The sequence below is a fragment of the Papio anubis genome, chromosome 16 (assembly GCF_008728515.1).
Source record: "Papio anubis isolate 15944 chromosome 16, Panubis1.0, whole genome shotgun sequence".
NCBI lineage: Eukaryota > Metazoa > Chordata > Mammalia > Primates > Cercopithecidae > Papio > Papio anubis.
Genome location: NC_044991.1, coordinates 31,891,785 through 31,911,101, shown reverse-complemented (window position 1 = coordinate 31,911,101; position 19,317 = coordinate 31,891,785). Strand labels below are relative to the sequence as shown.

At 52.2% G+C, this 19,317-nt stretch overlaps 1 protein-coding gene across 16 annotated transcripts in view; it reads right to left on the bottom strand.

The window, feature by feature from the left end:
• Positions 1-19,317, bottom strand: part of MICAL3 (microtubule associated monooxygenase, calponin and LIM domain containing 3) — a 233,225-nt gene that overhangs the window by 7,103 nt on the left and 206,805 nt on the right. For 11 of the 16 annotated variants that reach the window (XM_021921345.2, XM_017945111.3, XM_009216745.4 and 8 more), the window contains 3 exons: positions 17,025-17,075; positions 15,240-15,350; positions 13,583-13,676 (listed from right to left, as the gene is read on the bottom strand). In XM_021921345.2, coding sequence (XP_021777037.1) covers positions 13,583-13,676; positions 15,240-15,350; positions 17,025-17,075 — 256 coding nt within the window. Of the gene's footprint in view, positions 1-8,609; positions 8,661-13,582; positions 13,677-15,239; positions 15,351-17,024; positions 17,076-19,317 lie in introns of all 16 variants that reach the window. The other 5 variants (XM_003905196.4, XM_009216747.4, XM_009216750.4 and 2 more) reach the window with 2 other exon arrangements.

Sequence of the window (19,317 nt, the reverse complement as noted above, 5' to 3'; positions counted from 1 at the left end):
CATGCCTACTCAAGGACGAGGGAGAGGAGTTTGGCAAGGGACCATCACAGAACCACAGAGCACACACAGGGACAACAGAGCCCAGGAAGACACGGGGCCTCGGCCCACGGGGAGGGCAGTGTGTGGTTTACAGAGAACAGGGTTGAAGAAATGGCCTTGACTCAACAGAAGGCCAACAGGACAAACGGCTGGCTGGGAGGCCCCTCTGCGGTGCCGCTGCATGAATACAGGTGTTTTCTGCCTTTGAACCCTTCCAGGGTGGTGCACAGTGCTGTGGGCACACTGAATCTGCTATTGGGTACAACTTCGAAAGCAAAGCCAGGGACAGCGTGCATGCGTGTGAAATGCTGACTGTACCCAGTGCGCTCAATACACACGGCACAGCCAGCCCAACGCATGGGTGCGAGGGAGGGTTTCTTTCCGCAACAATATTCTCTGCCTTACAGCCGACCTACAGTCAACCTCGGCTGCAAAGTGTAGTCTGCGTTGAGGCTTGGAACACCTGGATGAATCCCATCAAATACGTCCGTGCACACTCCCTGCCACCTCCTGCGACTGGTGTCACAGGTGAATAGGCCACGCTGTGGAGTGGAACAGCGCCTATGTGATACACGTCCACAACACATCCAAAAGGGAGGGGCCGGCGCCTGCACGGGTGTACATGACAACATGTGTTTCTGCTTTCTGGACAGCACAAAATACAGCTTTCAGCTGTTTTTCTGTAGGCCACATCCGCATACGCCCTTCCCAATACAGAGGACAATCTAACAGAGTACTGGGAACAGAAATTACGAAATGAAATTAGGGGAAGGGAGCATCAGGTAAAGCAAGCATTTAAAGAAACCAAAAAGGCTTTCTCCTAGCCAGAGGCGGAAGCGCGTGTCAGTGGCGGTGAGTCCACGCTGCACTGATTACCTTCGGACTTCCCTGTACGCTCCACCACTTCCACAACGAACGAGGCTACTTTTATAACCAGAAAAAACGCCCTATCAATACAATTTTCAAAAGAAGAAGTGGAAGGGAAAAACCAATCAAACAAGGGGAGTTCCACCCGGCTGGAACCCGACCTGAGCGTGCATGGGGCCGGGGTGGGGGGTTATAGGAAATGCTTTGCCTTTTAGGGGGATGTAAGAAACAGAAGATTTGGTTCACTGATTCTAAGAACAAAGATGCTGTCAAGCTTATGGCAAATGGAAGTTTTTTGGTTTTTCTTAACGTCAGGGTAACGGGTTTCCATCTGTTGCTAACAGGTGCTACAATTTACCACTTCTCAAAGCACTCTTGCGTGCCCTGGACGCTGGCCACCCCTCCCGAGCTCCCGCGCAGTGAGCGGGTCCTGGTCAGAGGACCCCTCCTCCCTGTAGCACTCTGCTGAGTACCCAACACTCGTGGGCACATCTGCTCCATCCTTCCCTCTGAAGCAGCACTTCCTTTGGACGTGTGACCTGGGGTTGGCTGTTTAGTGCCACTCGCTTGACCCGTGGCGGGCAGGCAGTGCCTGTCACCAGATTTCAAAAAGCAACAATATACCACCAGGGAGGGAGGCCTGTCCAGAGCGGTGCGTGAGATGAGCACGGACGGCGCTCTCTGGTTTCAAGGGGCCCTTGCACGCACCACCCACATGATCCTCATCCTCACACCGGCCAGGTGTGGCTGCCGGGAGGGGCGAATTCAAATGAGGGTTCTGAGGCTCAAAGGAGTTAAGTGTGGCAGAGCCTGGAAAAGAAGCCAAATCTTCTTGCCCACTCTGAATTCAGAGCTTGCCCTCTTTAAGGCCAGCACGGGCTCCAGGCAAATCTAACAAATGCTGGCGTCTCAGGCAGCTCAAGGAAGAGCAGTCCCACAGACTCTGATCAGAATGTCACACCCGAGAGGGAGGCCCGATGTCCCTTCCTGCCTCGTCTTCTGAAGAGGCCCTGAGAGGGTAAGTAGAGGCTGTTTTGTCTGTGCCTGGGGAGATAGTGAAGGCAGGACCTGAATCCAGGCCTGGCATTCCTCAGTCAGGGTGCCCCCTATACTACCACCTGTCCCTGAGTGCACCTGAGCACCTCACTCCAAGCCCTGCCTCTCATGGACCCAGGACCCAGTGTGGGGTAGAACGGCCGACAGGGTGGGGGAAAGAGTGGCCAGCCGTAGGGCAGGTCCCCTTCTCTGTACTTGTCCTTCTATATTCCCACGTTCTCTCCAACCAAGACTCTTCACCTTTGCACACTGCATCAAGACACCTGGGCAGCTGGAAAAACAAGCCAGCAGATGAGCCCACACACTGAGCCTCCATGGTCATCTGACACGCAGGCAGGGCCTACTCTAGTCCTTCTGGTACTCAAAATCCAAGAGCCATAGCCCTGAGACTGGGGGACAAGAAGCTTGAGTGCCTTGCTCGCAAGGATTGGTGAGGATATGGTCAGAAAGCTCAGAAGTGCGGGGGCTCACACCTGTGATCCCAGCACTTCGGGAGGCCAGAGTGAGAGGACTGCTGGAGTCCAGGAGTTTGAGAGCAGCCTGGGCAATGCAGTGAGATCCTGTCTCTACAGAAATTAGCTGGGGCTGGTAGCGTGAGTATCCATAGTCCCAGCTACTCAGGAGGCTACGGTGGGAGGACTGATTGAGCCCAGGAGGTCAAGGCTGCAGAGAGTCATGATTGCACCACTGCACCCCAGCCTGGGTGAGTGAGACCCTCTCTCTAAAAAATAAATAAGTAAGTAATACCCAGAGAGGCCAAGACAAAGGCCCAACTCTGTTCACATCCCAACAACCACCAGTGACAACCTGTGTGGTGGTGGGTGCTGGCTTGACGCTCTGCATTTCCAACTCCATCCTTCAATTCTGCCTGGTTATATTTAACCCACTGGCTTCTACATGGATGCTGATATCAAAAACAGAAATGTCATACATGAATCATGGCTTGTGGTAAGGCCAATGTGGGCGACTAATCATTTATACCAGAAATGTTTACTGAGCACCCCAAATGCACCAGCCACCAATGCTAACCACGTGGCAGTCAAAGCAGGAAAGAGCTTCTGTCGGGAAGCAGAGGTGTGCACAGCCACAGCAGGCAGGCCAGTTGGTGGCCTGTTCTCCAAGGTTGCGGAACAACTGGCCCTAGGGACCGGCCTCATCTCAGTATCCGTCTCTGCCCACTAGACAGGCTCCCAGCTCCCCCTGGTTGGACAAAGGCACCATCACCACAGAGCTGGGGAGGTCCCTAAAGCAGTGTTCAGCAGACCAAACGAGGGCCCACTAGGGAGACTTCTAGAGCCCAGAGGTCCCAGCCTGGAATGTTGCATTTCCCCAGGGAACACGGGTTAGGTTGTGGCATGTCACCAGACTAGTACCATACACAGAGGTGTAATGAGGAAAATGGGCTTTTTATGAACTGAGCCACCATTTACAACTGTATTTCCACATGAAAATACAGAATTCCAAATAATCAGCTTGCAAGCGCTTTAGAACACCAGCCTTTCTTTTTTTTTTTTTTTTTTGAGAGGGAGTCTCGCGCTGTCGCCCAGGCTGGAGTGCAGTGGCGCGATCTCGGCTCACTGCAAGCTCCGCCTCCCGGGTTCACGCCATTCTCCTGCCTCAGCCTCCTGAGTAGCTGGGACTACAGGCGCCCACCACCGCGCCCGGCTAATTTTTTGTATTTTTAGTAGAGACGGGGTTTCACTGTGGTCTCGATCTCCTGACCTTGTGATCCGCCCACCTCGGCCTCCCAAAGTGCTGGGATTACAGGCGTGAGCCACCGCGCCCAGCCGGAACACCAGCCTTGCAAGCGTTAGAGGCTGGCCCCACACCCTCCCTTCTGATACGCTGTTGTGTGTTTCATGCACACAAGCTCCGCAGAGCCCCAAGGTTAGCGTCTTCCCCTTTCAGCCACACTTTTGGAACATCCTGCATAGACAGAGATCATTTTTGGTTTTCAGTTCCTTTTGGTCTCTGAGGATCACACTCCAAGGCGTCGGGAACAGGAAAGCGGCTCACTTATTTCTCAGGCATATTTTGAGGCCCCACTTTCCTTCCTCTCTGGGCAGCCGTGTGCAGCCCTTACTTACCAGGGTGGACTCCCATTTCTCACACTTATTTTGGCGGTAATGCCACTGTACTGACTGCTAAATATAGTACCACTATAAATAATAACAAATATTATGATAAATACACTGTTGGAGCAATGCCTTTTTATCTAACTCCTGTCACAGACACCAAAGAGCTTTTGTCACCTTTTTCTAGGAAACACCAGGGGAATTACTTGTCACGGCTATGCCCAACTGACTGGATTAAATTTTCAGAAAGCAGCCAGGTGCAGTGGCTCACACCTGTAATCCCAGCATTTGGGATGCCGAGACCGGTGGATCACTTGAGGTCTGGAGTTCAAGACCAGGCTGGCCAACATGGTGAAACCCCGTCTCTACTAAAAACACAAGATTAGCTGGGTGTGGTGGCGCACGCCTGTAGTCCCAGCTACTCAGGAGGCTGATGCAGAATTGCTTGAACCCGGGAGGTGGGGGTTGCAGTGAGCTGAGATGGCGCCACTGGGTAGGTTCCAGCCTGGGTGACAGAGCCAGACCCTGTCTCAAAAACTTTCAGAAAGCAAAGTGCTCAGGGCTGGAATTCCTTGGCGGCTCAGGTTTATGGAATGGGGCCGCCACAGATTTTCCGCTCTGCCTTGCTCAGGTTATGCAGCCTAGGAAGTGTGAGGGAAGACTGACCAAATGTTTTGCTGACTAAGAAGGCACTCGGCTATTCTGAGTCCCCAACTCAGGAAGCCTATTTGGTGGGCACCACCAGTGCCATGCTCCTGGCCGGGGGCAGCCTTGGCACTGCAAGGCTGAGGTCCAGTCTAAAACCTTGAGTGACGACAAACACCATGGCCCTGACAGGGGTCCCAGCTGGCTGGTGTGCAATACTGCAGACGTGCGAGCAGCTGTCATGACAGGGTGAGGCCGGTTCGGCAGTCCCAGTCTAGCATACACATAGCGGGGCTGGGAGACGCCTGGCGCTACACAGACTTAGTGCAGAGATAAAGCTCCAGGTTGGGAGGAAAAGTGAAAGCAAAAAACCAAACAAATGCATGTAAGAATTACAATCACAGACACACACACACATACACACACATATGTACGTTGGGAAACTGCGCAGGTTCCAAAGTTCCTAAGCAAAGCAGAGCCAGGCTGACGGTGGACTGGTCAGGCAAACCAAGAATCTATCAACATGAAACTCAGAGAAGCAGACAGAACAAGAAGATGGTTGCTCAGAAGGGCAAGGGGCAGGCACCCCTGCACCCCCATCTCACAATAGCAAGAGGCCACCCTCCAGTCCTTCATGTTACATTTCTAAACCTTTCGTGTTCTTTCAATTTTCCTTTGAGATGCATAAATCAAGAGATGAGGTCCCCAAAAACTAGAAATTATGTGTGTGTATTTTCCATCGGTTTTAGAAGAAATGTGGTTTTCTTCTAGATTTCCAGTCATCTGTCTGTTCTAGTGCAATAGAGCAGGCTGGGCTGGGCCTGTTCAGGGTCCCAGGGAAGAAGGCAGAAGGGGAGTGGCCACCTGGGGACCCTTCCTCTCTGGCCCAAAGGTTGTTTTGAGTCTTTTTAATGATTTCTTTGGAAATCACAAGGTCCAGCTATACGAAGAAGGGAAATTTTCATTCTTTATACTCTGTGGCTGAAAAAAGAGACTTTCAGAGCCTTTAGGTAGTTCACTGAGAACCACGGAAAGAGCCTGGAGTATGACACGCAGAGCACAGGGCAGGGGTAGGAGTCGGCCCCTCTGGGCAGGAGGTGGCATTCCTCACGCTCTGAGGGCTGCTTGGAGCTTTGCTCTGCCCACAGGAGAAATGAGACGGGTGCTATGGCACAGAAATGGGGCTTCGGGGTGACCTTTTGGGGATGCAGGAACAGAGGGGCAACCGGGTTTCACATATGAGGCTCCAGATCTCAAAAGGGTGATTTTCCTTTCAATTAACGAACATTACCAAGTGCTCCAAGAATGAAACAGCAGAAACAGAAAAGAAACCTAATTCTGGCATTGCCGTCATCCTCACGGGCGTGGCGAGAACAGGGCCTGAAGTCCACAAGAGACTCCCTGCAGAGGGGAATGTCCCATTCTAGCAGCAGCCCCCATGTGGTGAGCAGAACCCAAGAAGGCTTGAATTTACGCAGCATAACGGTCTGGGAAAGGGGAAGTGATGGGCTGGCGCGCTCACCTCCAAAGGGTTATGAGTGTCAGTGGTGGGGCGCTGTACTTCACAAGGCACCCTGATTTTCCTTTTTCTATTTACTTCAATTCCTCCTGGAACTTGTTGGAATTCTAAATCCAAAAAGCTAGTAGCTGGAGTCTGGGGACCCAGAGGAGAAAGCAGCTCACTACCTCTTCTCAAGCAAGGCGGGTAAAGAAAGCAGGAGATGCGGGCCAGGTGCGGTGGCTCACGCCTGTAATCCCAGCACTTTGGGAGGCTGAGGCAGGCGGATCACCTGAAGTCAGGAGTTCGAGACCAGCCTGGCCAACATGGTGAAACCCCATCTCCACTAAAAATACAAAAATTAGCCGGGTGGGGTGGTGGGCGCCTGTAATCCCAGCTACTTGGGAGGCTGAGGCAGGAGAATCGCTTGAACCCGGGAGGCGGAGGTTGCAGTGAGGCCAGATTGTGCCACTGCACGCCAGCCTGGGTGACAGAGCGAGACTCTATCTCAAAAAACAACCACCACCAACAAAAAACAAAAAACAAAGCAGGAGATGCGATGGGTGTGTTGATGGGTGTGTTAATGGCGTCTTGAACTGCGAGAGAAGGGTGGATACAATCCTAAAGAAATGCGTTCTGACAGCCCCTTCCAGGAGATTCTGAATGTAAACAAATCTTTTTTTCTTTTTTTTTTTCTTTTTTTTTTAAGAGACAGCGTTTTGCTCTGTTGCCCAGACTAGAGTGCAGTGGTGCAATCACAGGTCACTGCAGCCTCAAACTCTTGGGCTCATGTCATCCTCCCACCTTAGCCTCCCTAGTAGCTGGAACTACAGGCACGCGCCACCATGCCCAGATAATTTTGAAAATTTCTTTATGGAGACGGGGTTTCACCATCTTGCCCAGGCTAGTTTCAAATTCCTGGGCTCAAATGATACACCTGCCTTGGCTTCTCAAATTGCTGGGATAACAGGTGTGAATTTTTTCACACACGGAAATTTGCTTAGCATGGACATGAACACTCCCGAGGTGGTGTTAGGAGGAGGCAAGAGGCATTAGACGGGAAAAGGGTCTGTTAACTGGAATGTAAGCACCGGCCCTTCTGCAGCACCAGTGGCCATTGAGTGTGGAGGTCCGGGAACACACCGGAAGCCCTGGGACACCGATGGAGTCTCCAAGGGGGTGGGTGCGCGGGAGCGCGGGATCGGAGAACATAGGAAGCACAGACAGCAACAGTCTATCTTCCCAGGGAGGCGAGAGCCCCGCCTTGGATGTGGCACTGTCTGATAGGTGGAATCACAGAATTATGACATTGGTTTTTAAATGAATGGGCCAAGAAGTGACCCTCTTAAAAGAATGGGGTCAGGGTAAAACATGAGACAATGATCTTTGCCATTCTTCTGTTTGAAGGCCACCTCTAGGCATGGAGCCTCCACGGGGAGAGGAAGTGGGCAGACTGCCACATCAAGCACACAGGAACAGGGAGGAGGAGCCAGAGCCCCCAGCATTCCCCTCGACACAATGGCAGCTGCCCAGGGAAAAGCTGTCCAAAGCTTAGAAATGAGACACAGGGATCAGTCATTCCTCTGAACTAGTACAAATGGCAAGATGCCAAACATACTGCAACCTCTAAGCTAGTGGTTCTCCTGCTCTAGAGGGCATCAGAACCCACTGGAAGGTCTGTGACAGCACATAACCAGGCCTCACCCCAGAGTTTCTGATTCTGCAGGTCTGGGGCAGGGCTGTCCCTTTCTAACAAGCCCGTAGGTGATGCTGCTGCTGGTCCAGGGACCACACTGTGAGAACCATGGCCTTGAGCTTTTCCTGTCTTCAATGAAAAGAAGTACAAAGTGAGCCCCAGGACAGAGCAAGGAGGGAGGGATGTTGTTATGGGCACCTGTCAACCTGGCTTTGAGTCTGGTGAATCTGGGCAGAAATCACAAAGAGAAGCCTTTCCCTGGCACTCAGCTCTTCGGGGAGAAATGAGAGCACACCCCAGTGGAAATGGTCAGGCTGAGATCTTGGCGTGTTTTCTTCTCTGCGTAAGGGTGGCAGGCAGTGAGCTCCCTAGCAGATATGACTCCTACAAGCAGTGAGGGATGAGATTCAGGGCAAAAGCTGTGTTGGAGTGTGTGTATTCAGGGGACCAGGATGCAGACGCAAGGCTGGCCTCGGAGTGGGGTGGCCAAAGTTTTATCATAAAAAATGAAAACGACCCCAGGCGGCAAAAGCAAGCTCAGATCTTCCTCTAGAGCACATGTGGGCAGCGGGGAGATCAGCACGCTGCTGTTTTGAGCTGGAAAAGGGTCTGTGCTTTTGCCATTTGGTTACTGGGTTGATTTCTCCTTGTTTTTGTGAGCAGGGGCTGGGAAGCGCGGGTGGAGAAAGGGTGTCAGCGGGGTTAGTGTCAGCGCGGATGCTGCCATACATACCACCCAGATGCAAGTCGATGAGGTCACTGTAATAAGACTCTCCCCAATAGTCTACAACAAGGAATCGGTGAAGAGAGAGTTATTCCATCAGGTAACCCTCCTGTCCCCCCACACCCGAAGCAATCAATGATACGGAGCGTAGGAAACGCAGACACAGCGAGGCAGCAGAGGAACGGCTGGAAAGCATGCGTGCCTAAGCGCATCACACACCGCATGTCCACACATGCCGTATCTGCATACTGCGTGGCTGTGGGAGGAGGGCAGTAAGTCAAACCCACCGCGGGGAGTCAACAGTCACTATCAACACATCCCACGCACGCCAGGGAACATCCAGGACAGAGGCTTTGGCTTTGCTGGGAACTCCCGCCCCTGGGACTCAACCTTCTCTAACTAAGGGTTAATAGTGCGGGGCTGCCTGCTTGTCAGTTGTGATACTGGAAGCCCCAGCCTCAGGAAGCTGCAGGCAGGAGGCAAACGTCCTACAGAAGCTCTGCAATCCTTAGGTTTCACACAGTCGGTGCTCTCCCAGGAATTCCCACGACCCCACTGCTGACTCTATCAAACGCCTTGCACACCCACTTTTGCCGAATGGGTTTGAGAGGAAGGGGATCCTGTTTCGAGGCTTAGGCCTCCAAATTCAGTTGGCCTTCTTAAAAACAGGAAACGAGCAGAGATTGATGCAGAGTTCTTCCCCCAGGCACTTGCCCCAAGGCTCCTGGAGGTCTGCCGGCCCAGGGCACTCCTAGCCTGGTAGTTCCGCAGCTGTCTGGTCAAGAGCGCTATGTAATTTCCATGCCTGAGATGCAGACTGGGCGCTGCCAAGAGGCTGGGCTTGAGCGGGCGGTCCTCATCTCCCCAGAATCATAAACACACACAGAGCACAGCACTCGGCCGCCATGGTGTTGCCTTTTCTCCAAACCCCGCATTCTGAATGCAGATCCTCACAGTCTCCGGTCCCACCTGAGGGCCTCCCCTTGAGAGTGACACAGCAGACAGTAGTAGAATGCGGTCCTGCCCCAGCTTTTCAACGCATGCTCAAGGCTGAGCCGATGGTTTTGTAACAAAAAGCTTTCCCAGGTGCCCCAGGACTGGAAATTACCTAAGTCGTGGCCTGGCCCTAGGATCGAAGGGGCTGAAGCTAAGCCTTGCGGCCTGGCCATACGTTGTCATACCTTAGACAAATGGAGAACGGGACGGCAGGTCCACGCCAGAGCCCTTCTCTGGAAAGGCAGCTTGGCTAACAAAGTCTGACGCCCTCAGACGGCGATGGAAGCTGGAGACCACCGAGTGAGATGGTAGCAGGTTCCAGCCAGTTTACTACAGTCCCCAGGGAAGGGTGGACTGCCATGATGAGAAGACTCCAGATTATTATCATGCCCAGCTGCCACTGCCTTTTTCAGGGCTCAGCCAGGTGCCAAGAGACTAAGGAGAGGAATGGGACGCAGAAGCAGGAGAGAGAGCAGCAGTAGCACGCACACTTGGGCTTCCCAGACGGCATCGGCCAAGGAGGAGCAGGGCCATGGGGAACTGTGACGTGAGACCAGCCTTGGAAGGGATGTATTCAATTCACGTAAGAGAAGGAACATGATATATTTGTAAATTCTTATATTCTTATGGTAGGAACCATAATTCCCGAAAATTCCTGAGACTTTCTCAAATGCATCACAAGGAAATATCCCAACAGACCTACTAAGGCCCATCTTGAAAAACAGAACAGAAACATCTTTGGATAGAGATATTTGCTGAAGATAAAGGAAGGAGTTTGGACTAGGACAGTGGTTTTCAAGCTTCTGTGGAACCCTAAAGATTCTTCCAAAGGCATTCCAAGGGGTCTCCCAAATACCTGATGTACAAACACTTGTAGCTCTTTTAAGAGACCTTATTAAAATAAGACACACCACCTTCAAATATTTTTGTTTTTGAGACAGAGTTTCGCTCTTGTTGCCCAGGTTGGAGTACAATGGCGCGATCTCAGCTCACCACAACCTCTGCCTCCCGTGTTCAAGCAATTCCCCTGCCTCAGCCTCCCGAGTAGCTGGGATTACAGGCATGTAATCCTACCACGCCCAGTTAATTTTTTTGTAGTTTTAGTAGAGACGGGGTTTCTCCATGCTGGTCAGGCTGGTCTCAAACTCCCGGCCTCTGGTGATCCGCCCGCCTCGGCCTCCCAAAGTGCTGGGATTACAGGCGTGAGCCACTGTGCCCGGCCCACATGTTTTATATGCCAACTTTTCACCCACTGGAGACCATCAACCCAATAATCTGTGCTGCCAGGTGAGCTTGAGTTTGTGGTACCCTCAGGATCAAGTTTCCGCCTCTCTCTGTGTGTCAGTGACTGAACTCCTTGGGAATGTGTTAGTGAAGAGGACATTTAATTCATTATTTAAATTCTGGCCTGCAGCATCGTGCTCACCTGCCATCGTTCAGGGTCTGTCCAGGAGAGCTACAGCTCAGTGACAGCATGCACGCCTGTCAGCGAGTCCCTTCATTTAGGTGGGTAACACGTTTTGCTGTGGTATTCCAGCGTAGCTGGGTTTTTGTTTACTGTTTGGGAGCCTCTTGTTTGTCATGAGGAATAGGAACTGCTGTTAGATCTGCTACGATCCAACTGTGAAAAAAAAAGCTCTTGCCTCATTTTAAACGTCTAGTATCTACATCATTTAAACTGCGAATATCCTGAGATTTCTAAGTAAGCTGTTAAAAAATCCAAAAACCAAACAAACAAAAAAGCCCTGTTTTCACTTAAAGCAACTACAGTTCTTGTGTGTACTGGCTGGATGCTGGGACTCAGTCATGTCCACAACTCTCTGCTATAACCTGTATTTTCAAATCTGTGTTAATTATCAACATTTTAGAGTGCTTCTTTCTGACTTTAAACTTGAACTTATAATCTTGTAAAAAGGGTTCTGCTGCTAAAAAAACAAGCTTGAAAACCACTGACTTAGATGGCATCCGGGTTGTGTATGTTTGAGGAGATGTATCTAACAACTAGAAGAAAGAATTCTGGCAAAATCCTACGCCAATCTTCAACAGCATGTTATTTTCCAGCCCTTTGGCAGAAGCTTGAATAACAGGGCCTGTGACAGAGGCACTGAAGCATGGTTTTACACTCAGACTTCTCGGAGGCCACGGGCACTCAAGTGCTTTACAGAAACCACCAACCTCGATGGCACCACCACCTCCACCTTGTGAGTAAGGAGGGCAGAGTGCTGTCTTCTTCCTGAAGGGCTTAAACCACGAACTGTGGGTGCACACACTGCTGAGTTATTCTGCCTGTGTGTTGAGATCTATCCATCCTGGCAGAAGTAATTTGCGGAGAAGGGCAAGAAGGAATGAAGATGGGCCTAGGCTCTCTCCTGATATCTTCTGCAAGAAGAGAAACAGCACGAGGGCAGGGCCCCGCAGGCCCGGACGCAGTCGGGCACAGGTGGGCTGGGGCCAACTCCATCTGGGCTCAGGCTTAACTGAGGAGGGCAGGGGGGAGGGGTACCGCAGGTTCGCCGGGAAACCTCGGACCCTCTCAGGTGAACCCAAATCGCCTTGCTGTGCTTGTCTCACAGTAACACAGCCCAGTCGTCTTGGCCTATCGGACGCTAAGTGCTTCAAGCTTTTGCATTTCCTTTGGTAGCCCAGGCTTCATGCATTAACAGCATCAGGTGAGCCCAAACCAAAAACATCCGCATCCTCACCTTTCTCCCCATCCCCTCTCTTTGCCTGAAGGTCATCACTGAGGAGACTGATAAGCTGCAATTTCCAGGCCTTAAAGGGCCTGGCAAAGGAGACCTACTTCCATTCTCGACTCCCTCACTCCCCACCGCACAAACTTCAGTCCTACAGGTCATAGGAATTCATCTTGACACCAGGCACTTCCCAGGAACCCATGGGTCAGTCTTTGAGCAAGATCAGATGGCAGCAGCTGGCCCTGCTCCTGGCCGCCTCCTCCCAGTTCTTCCGTTTCACAGACGGCCTGCCTGTCAGCAGAGGCACCCTGCTCCCCTCTGCCACACTAGAGTGAGGAAGTCAGAGGACACTCCTTTTCTTCATCCCCAGCTCACGATTTGAACGCTGAACCTGCAGGCTATAAAGAGATGGCAGTTTCCCCATCCAGAGACTAGACGAAGATTTGTGGATGCTTGAGAAGGCAGAGTGGCCACTGCACTCCCCGGGCTGGCCCTACAGCTTCAAGGTCCCGAACCAACAGGACTTCCTGGGCCGTTGGGCCAGAGACGCCTCAGATACTCCCTTGCATTCTCTGTGCGCAACTATGCTGAGTGCAGCCCCGCGGGTTCCCTGAGTGGAAGGGCAGGAATGAGCGCACCACACTCTCCAGTGTTTCCCTGCCAGGAGCAGCAGTCACAAGCACAGGGCCCTGCCAGTCACTCCCCGGAGTCTGCTCCACGTCGGCTAGTCACATGCCCTGAGCCTCTCCAGCCCTACCCTGAGTGGCCGGCCTTCAGCGGACACAGGGCCTGGGTGCCCTCTGGAAATCTGTGTGTGCCGAGGGTGGCCACATGCTCCCCCACCAGCGGTGCCTAGGGCTCTGTGGGCAGGAGGGTCCCAGGGAACTAACGATAGGAGGGAGCCTGTGGGGTGCAGGCTGGGGACCTGCTCAGTGCAGTTCTGTGATGGTTCCTTGCGGTTCAATCTCTCTCACTCTCAGTTGTTCCCTCCTAGAGTAAATGGAGGGGTGGGAAGGAGTGGGAAGCGCTCGCCATCAACATGCTGGGGACTGAGTTTCGCTCTGCGGGAAACGGCAGCCCAGGGGGGCTGCGGAGCAGGATGGGCCTGGGGCTGTCTCAGACGGGTATTTTCTTTTGCTTAACAGGAAGCCCCAGATCTCAGTGATGAAGGGCCCCAGAAAATCCTGCTGGAAAAGCAGCTGAATTCCAGGTGAGGTGAAGTAGAACTAGCCTACCACGGCGGGAGGGAGGGTTTCCTACAGGAGCAGAGCTTAGGAGGGAGCCCGGCAGTACCTGCTTCGCCCCGGAGCGCCTTCTCCACAGCCACGCCCCTTTCCTCCAGCCGCCGCTGCCTCTCCTCCACCTGCTGCAGCTGCCGCTGGATGATCTACGACAGACAGCACAGCCTGAGCACCCGGCTCTCCAGCCTGGCTTCAGGAGGACACACAACTCCACACCCGCATGAGGGGAAACAAATGAGTTGCCGCTCTGGAAAGGGCTGTAATCTGTGGGCGGTGCGCTCAGGGTGTGGTGTGGAGACCACCTGCACCAGAACCACCCAGTTTGTGCAGACGCTAGGCTCCGGGCCTTGCTAGTCAGCACCAAAGCGTATGGACATGGCTCAAGTAGTCGTGACCACCCTCCCAGGAGTGTTGCAGAGACATGAAGTGGATGTAAACTGTAGCAGGAGGGGCCTGAGTACCAGAACCTCAGACTGTTCTCATGGCAAGACTGCTAGAGTGCTGGAGGGGGTTCCTGAAGAGTGCAGTGGAAATCCCATCTTTACGAGAAAAATTTAAAAGAGAAGGCTGGGTGCAGTGGCTCAGGCCTGTAATCCCAACACTTTGGGAGGCCGAGGCGGGTGGATCACGAGGTCAAGAGATTGAGACCATTCTGGCCAACATGGTGAAACCCGTCTCTACTAAAAATACAAAAATTAGCTGGACGTGGTGGCGGGCGCCTGTAGTCTCAGCAACTCGGGAGGCTGAGGCAGGAGAATTGCTCGAACCAGGGAGGCGGAAGTTGCAGTGAGCTCAGCGCCACGGCACTCTAGCCTGGCCATGGAGTGAGACTCCGCCTCAAAACAAAAAAAAAAAAGAGAAATCTACAATGGTCTAGATTCAGGGTCTGTGCAGCTTGAACACAAGCTGGAGAACAGGAGGAGAGCTCTGACCTCTTCCCACAAAAATTCCAGGCCTATCAGAGGCTGAGGGGCCACAAAGGATCCTGGCGACAGTCCTCACAATTGAACAAGGTGATTTATTTACAATGATTGTTCCACAACAAAGGATTTGGGAAACTCAATGCAGGGCTCTTCCTTTTTTTTTTTTGAGATGGAGTCTCGCTCTGTCGCCCAGGCTGGAGTGCAATGGCACGATCTTGGCTCACTGCAAGCTCTGCCTCCCAGGTTCACGCCTTTCTCCTGCCTCAGCCTCCCGAGTAGCTGGGACTACAGGGGCTCGTCACCACGCCTGGCTAATTTTTTGTATTTTTAGTAGAGATGGGGTTTCACCGTGTTTGCCAGGATGGTCTCGATCTCCTGACCTCATGATCCACCCGCCTTGGCCTCCCAACGTGCTGGGATTATAGGCGTGAGCCACCGCGCCCAGCCAATTTTTGTTTTTTTAGTAGAGACGGGGTTTTGCCATGTTGGCCAGGCTGGTCTCGAACTCCTGACCTCAAGTGATCTGCCTGCCCCAGCCCCCCAAAGTGCTGGGATTACAGGCGTTGAGCCACCGCACCTGGCCTGCTCTTCCCTTTTGACTGACAGCTCCACCAAGGCAGGGCCTCTGTGGCTGCACCAGCCAAAGGTGATCCGGATGGCAAGGCGGCCTGTCTACCTCTGCTCTGCTCTGCACTGGCTTGTGCGGCAGGGAGCAGCTGGGTGGAGAGGAAGATGCTGCCCAACCCTCCTGCGCATGTGCCCTGGTCCCATCCTCCATGGTTTTACCTGGGCTCGATGCAGCCGCTTAAGCTCCTCCTGCTTGGCCTGTCTCCGAGCTGCCTTTTGCACGCGCCGGGTCAGCTTGGCATTCAGTTCCTCCTCTGTGTAGGTTCTTGGCTGGAGAGAACAAGAGAAATTTCCTCAGTCAGGTGCACGGAGGCCTAGGACAGGGGTGGGCGGCAGACCAGCGGGGGCCTGGAGAGGTCTGTCCCCCATGTTGGAGTTGGTGCCCAGGCAGACAGGACAAGCTGTCCTCTGTAGAGTGCTAGCAGGACGGGGGTGCTGATAGGCAGAGGGCATGAGGTCTGCAGAGTCCCCAGCCTGCAGCAGCCCTCAGTGCCACGGGCACACCTAAGATCCACAGAGTGAGACATTTGCCCACCTCTGCACAGGGACAGGAGGCTGAGTGGGGACCGACTGTTAGGCAGTTAGAACAATAAAGGGACACACACTGCTTTATCACTGAGATCACCTGCTTCCCCAATAAAGATGTCTGGTCTTTAAAACTTTGTGGGAGTAAAAACATTGGTAGGCTGTTTCACCAAGCCTCCTGCTTCTAGGAGGCTTACAAGGGAAGGAAAGAGAGAAATCAGGATCCTTTTATTTTCCTGTTTGGTATCAAGGGCCACTTCCTTCAGAAGAGCAGTATCCATGAGAGTCTTCCAAGAAATGACACCCAAGTAGAGAGAACAGGGATGCTTCTCTTTTAAGTCAAGTATAGTCTGAAGAAAGAATTGTGGAGGTGCACCTGGACCGACTCTGGGGTCTGCAGAGGCAGCCGCTGGCCACTGGGAAGAAGAGAGGTTGTGGCCTGGCCAGGGCTGTTGCACCCAGTGCCATCAAGAACAGAGGAGGTAATGGGCCAATCCAGTGCAAGTCCATGGACTGGATGGCCACAGCCCCTGCCTACGTGGGTGCCAAGGGCTCAAGGGAGCATCAAATACTTTGAACAAACCGTGGGCAACCAGAGGGGCAAAGGTTAGGGATTTGCCTTTATTCATAAGACTCTCTTTATTGCCTCTAAGAAAATGAAACAAGGAGACTATATAAAAGATTTTTTTGAGAGAGGGTCTCATTGTCACCCAGGCTGGGGTGCACTGACGCAATCATAGCTCACTGCAGCTTCAAACTCTTGGACTCCAGTGATCCTCCTGCCTCAGCCTCCCAAGTAGTCAGGACTGTAGGCGTGTGCCACCTCGCCCAGATGGGTTTAAAAATTTTTTTTGTAGAGACAGGATCTTGTTATATTGCCCAAGCTGGTCTTAAACTCCTGGGCTTAAGTGATTCTCCCAAATTGCTGGCATTACAGGTGTGAGCCACCACACCTGGCCAACAAGAAAACTTTATCCTAGACTTCAAAGATGACAAATGTGACTTGGGGTCTATACTCATAATCTTCACTCGAAGAGCTCAAACGACAGAGGGTCCCCCGAACAGGCAGTCCTGAAGGGTCATGAGTGGCGTTTCAGCACTGCACCTTGCTGATCAGAGCTGAGGGCTGCTGAACTGCCCCTCTCTGGGGTGCCCAGCCACATAGGAGCAGCTCGGTCCCGACCCGAGGAACCTAGAGCAAAATGACCACATGCACTCCAGCCGGTGAGGAGCAGGTGTCTCATCCTCCTTCCCGCTCATGACGCGCCTAACGGAAGTACTGCTGCCAGTGTGTGCCACTGCCCCATGCACGCACAAACAGAGTTAGTGAGGATGTGGCTGGAGGGCCGGGGCCGGCGACAGGTGGTTAATCACAGACATGCATGCAACAGTGACCAGCTGACAGGAATGAGACACTACCTTTGATGCATGTGATCTCCTGAATGCCAAGGCGTGTGGTACATAAATCGACTTTTAAGGGGATGGCATCAGAAAACAAAACAGAATAGTAATAATAATAATGATTAACAAATTAAAAATTAAGAACACAGAAATGGAGCAAAATAAGTTAGAAGTTTAAAACAAACACACAAGACTTAAAACACGTGATTATTTTTCACAAAGTCACACAGGACTGCCTAAGTAGGAATCTGGGTGTGAAGATCCTAGTGGCGGCATCTGAGTGGACCCGGTTTTGAAAACAGCCGGGGTTCACTCTTTTATTGGGAAGAAACAGCTTCTTCCTCACCTCCCCCAAAACTCGCCTCATCCCAATGTCCCTTGTGTAAAGTCAAAGCCGTTAAAATATGTGATTCTAGATGCTTTTCTCCTCGAGTGACCATGTGCTTGTGGAAATTCAGTCCACTTTTCCCTGCTGAATGCTCCGGGGGAGCCGAATGGGGGGGAAGGAGGAAAGGGGGTCCTGCTCTCAGAGACAAACAGACGTAGCAAAACTGGGAAGGAAGCCGACCATCTCCCCGATAGGCTCTCCGCTGGCAGTGTTCCTGTGTGCCACTCAGCTGCCACTTCTTGACTGTGCCCAGTAAAGGGAAGTGAACTAGCATCAGTAGCTGCTATTCACCAAAAGCACGTCAGGCAGCAGCAGGAGCCTCTTCTCATTCTATTACACCTTGCGCAGAGCTGCTCTGAGGGCCAAGGTGAGTCCCATCTGCTCTTCTGGTCTCACCAGCCATATTAAACGGCTGAAAGGCACTAAGAAAACCAGGGTGTGTGGTGGCACACAAGACAGGGAAGTCCTGAGAGCTCCAGGCCTGCTGCAACCCTGGCCATGCTCCCTGCTGCTCCGTCCATCCCATCTGTGGGGCGGCCTTGTGCGGAGCTGTGCGTCCCAAGAATAAATTTGCCTCCTTCGACTTTGAGCACCTGTGTCCCGCCTGCCTCAGGTGGACCCACCTCTCCCACAAATCAGAGCAAAAGAATGTTGTTATAAGAACAAGCTGGTTCAGAAAAAAAGAGAGACAGATGACTTCCCAAAGCGGCTTGCAAAAAGCCCACAGGAACTACACACCGCACCCTAAGGAACAGCACTAACAGCTTTGCCTGTGGCTGATGTCAACAGTAATGGGAGGCAGTGGCTGCCTTCCCACAATCCACCCATTTTCCGGGTTGGGAGGGGTGAAGTCACCACCCGTCCTTGTGTGCCTGTGGTGGCCAGCCACAGGCGCTGGAGTTCTGCTGTGAAACTGGATGCGGCGTGGCAGGGTGCCCAGGCCACACTCTGGTGGGCTGCCGGGCTCAAGAGGCAGCTGCGTTGCTTGTATTTAAAGTCAAATGGAAGCAAAGAAAAGAGGTAAACACAAGTTCTCTCTTGTAGGTTGGGCTACAGGTGATTTTTTAAAAGTCTGAATTATCCTAAATTTTCTATAATAAACATTTTAAATAAAAATATAAGTTATTTTGACCGGTTTAAAAATTTCTAACAAAACAAAACCCAGGCTCTTGTTTCACAGACGCTGTGAGGCAGGAGGAGGCGCCTGTGCCGTTGGAGTGGCCCTGGGATCCCGGCCTGGCAGAAGCGGCTTCCTCCTTCCGAGGCAGGTCAAACCCCATCCTCGCTTTAGAGCCCCTGCTCCCCACACTCATTTTGAAAAATTTAAACCCACAAGAAAGTTGAAAGAGGAAGACAATGAACACCCACAAGCCTCTCAGCTGTATCTGCCAGAGGTTACCATTTTGCCACATGCTTCATCTGTCATCTTTTATATGACCTTTTGTAATGAATCATTGGTAGATATCATGATCGTTCGTCCCTAAACATTTTAGATGTACTTCCCGAGAACTCAGACGTTTTTCTATATAACTTTCCGACATAAAAGTACATTAACAGTGCCTTTATCACTTGCAAGGAACTTAACAATCTGATGATATTACACATTTATACTACCATCCAGTCCTCTATTAAATTTAATTGTTTCCAAAATGTCCTTTATGGCTGTTTTTGTTCAGTTTGCTTTCCACTTTAGCATCCATGTCTTGAAAAGGCACAGCACCCAGCTCTCACTCAGGCTGACTCCACACCATGTGGGAGTCAGGTCAGCTGCCTGTGGCTTGGCCTTCTCCCATGTCATCTGTCTCCTAGGTTGGCCATCCCCTAGGTCATCCATCCCCTAGCTCAACTGTCCCCTAGGTCATCCATCCCCTAGCTTGACTGTCCCCTAAGTCATCCATCCCCTAGCTCAATGGTCCCCTAGGT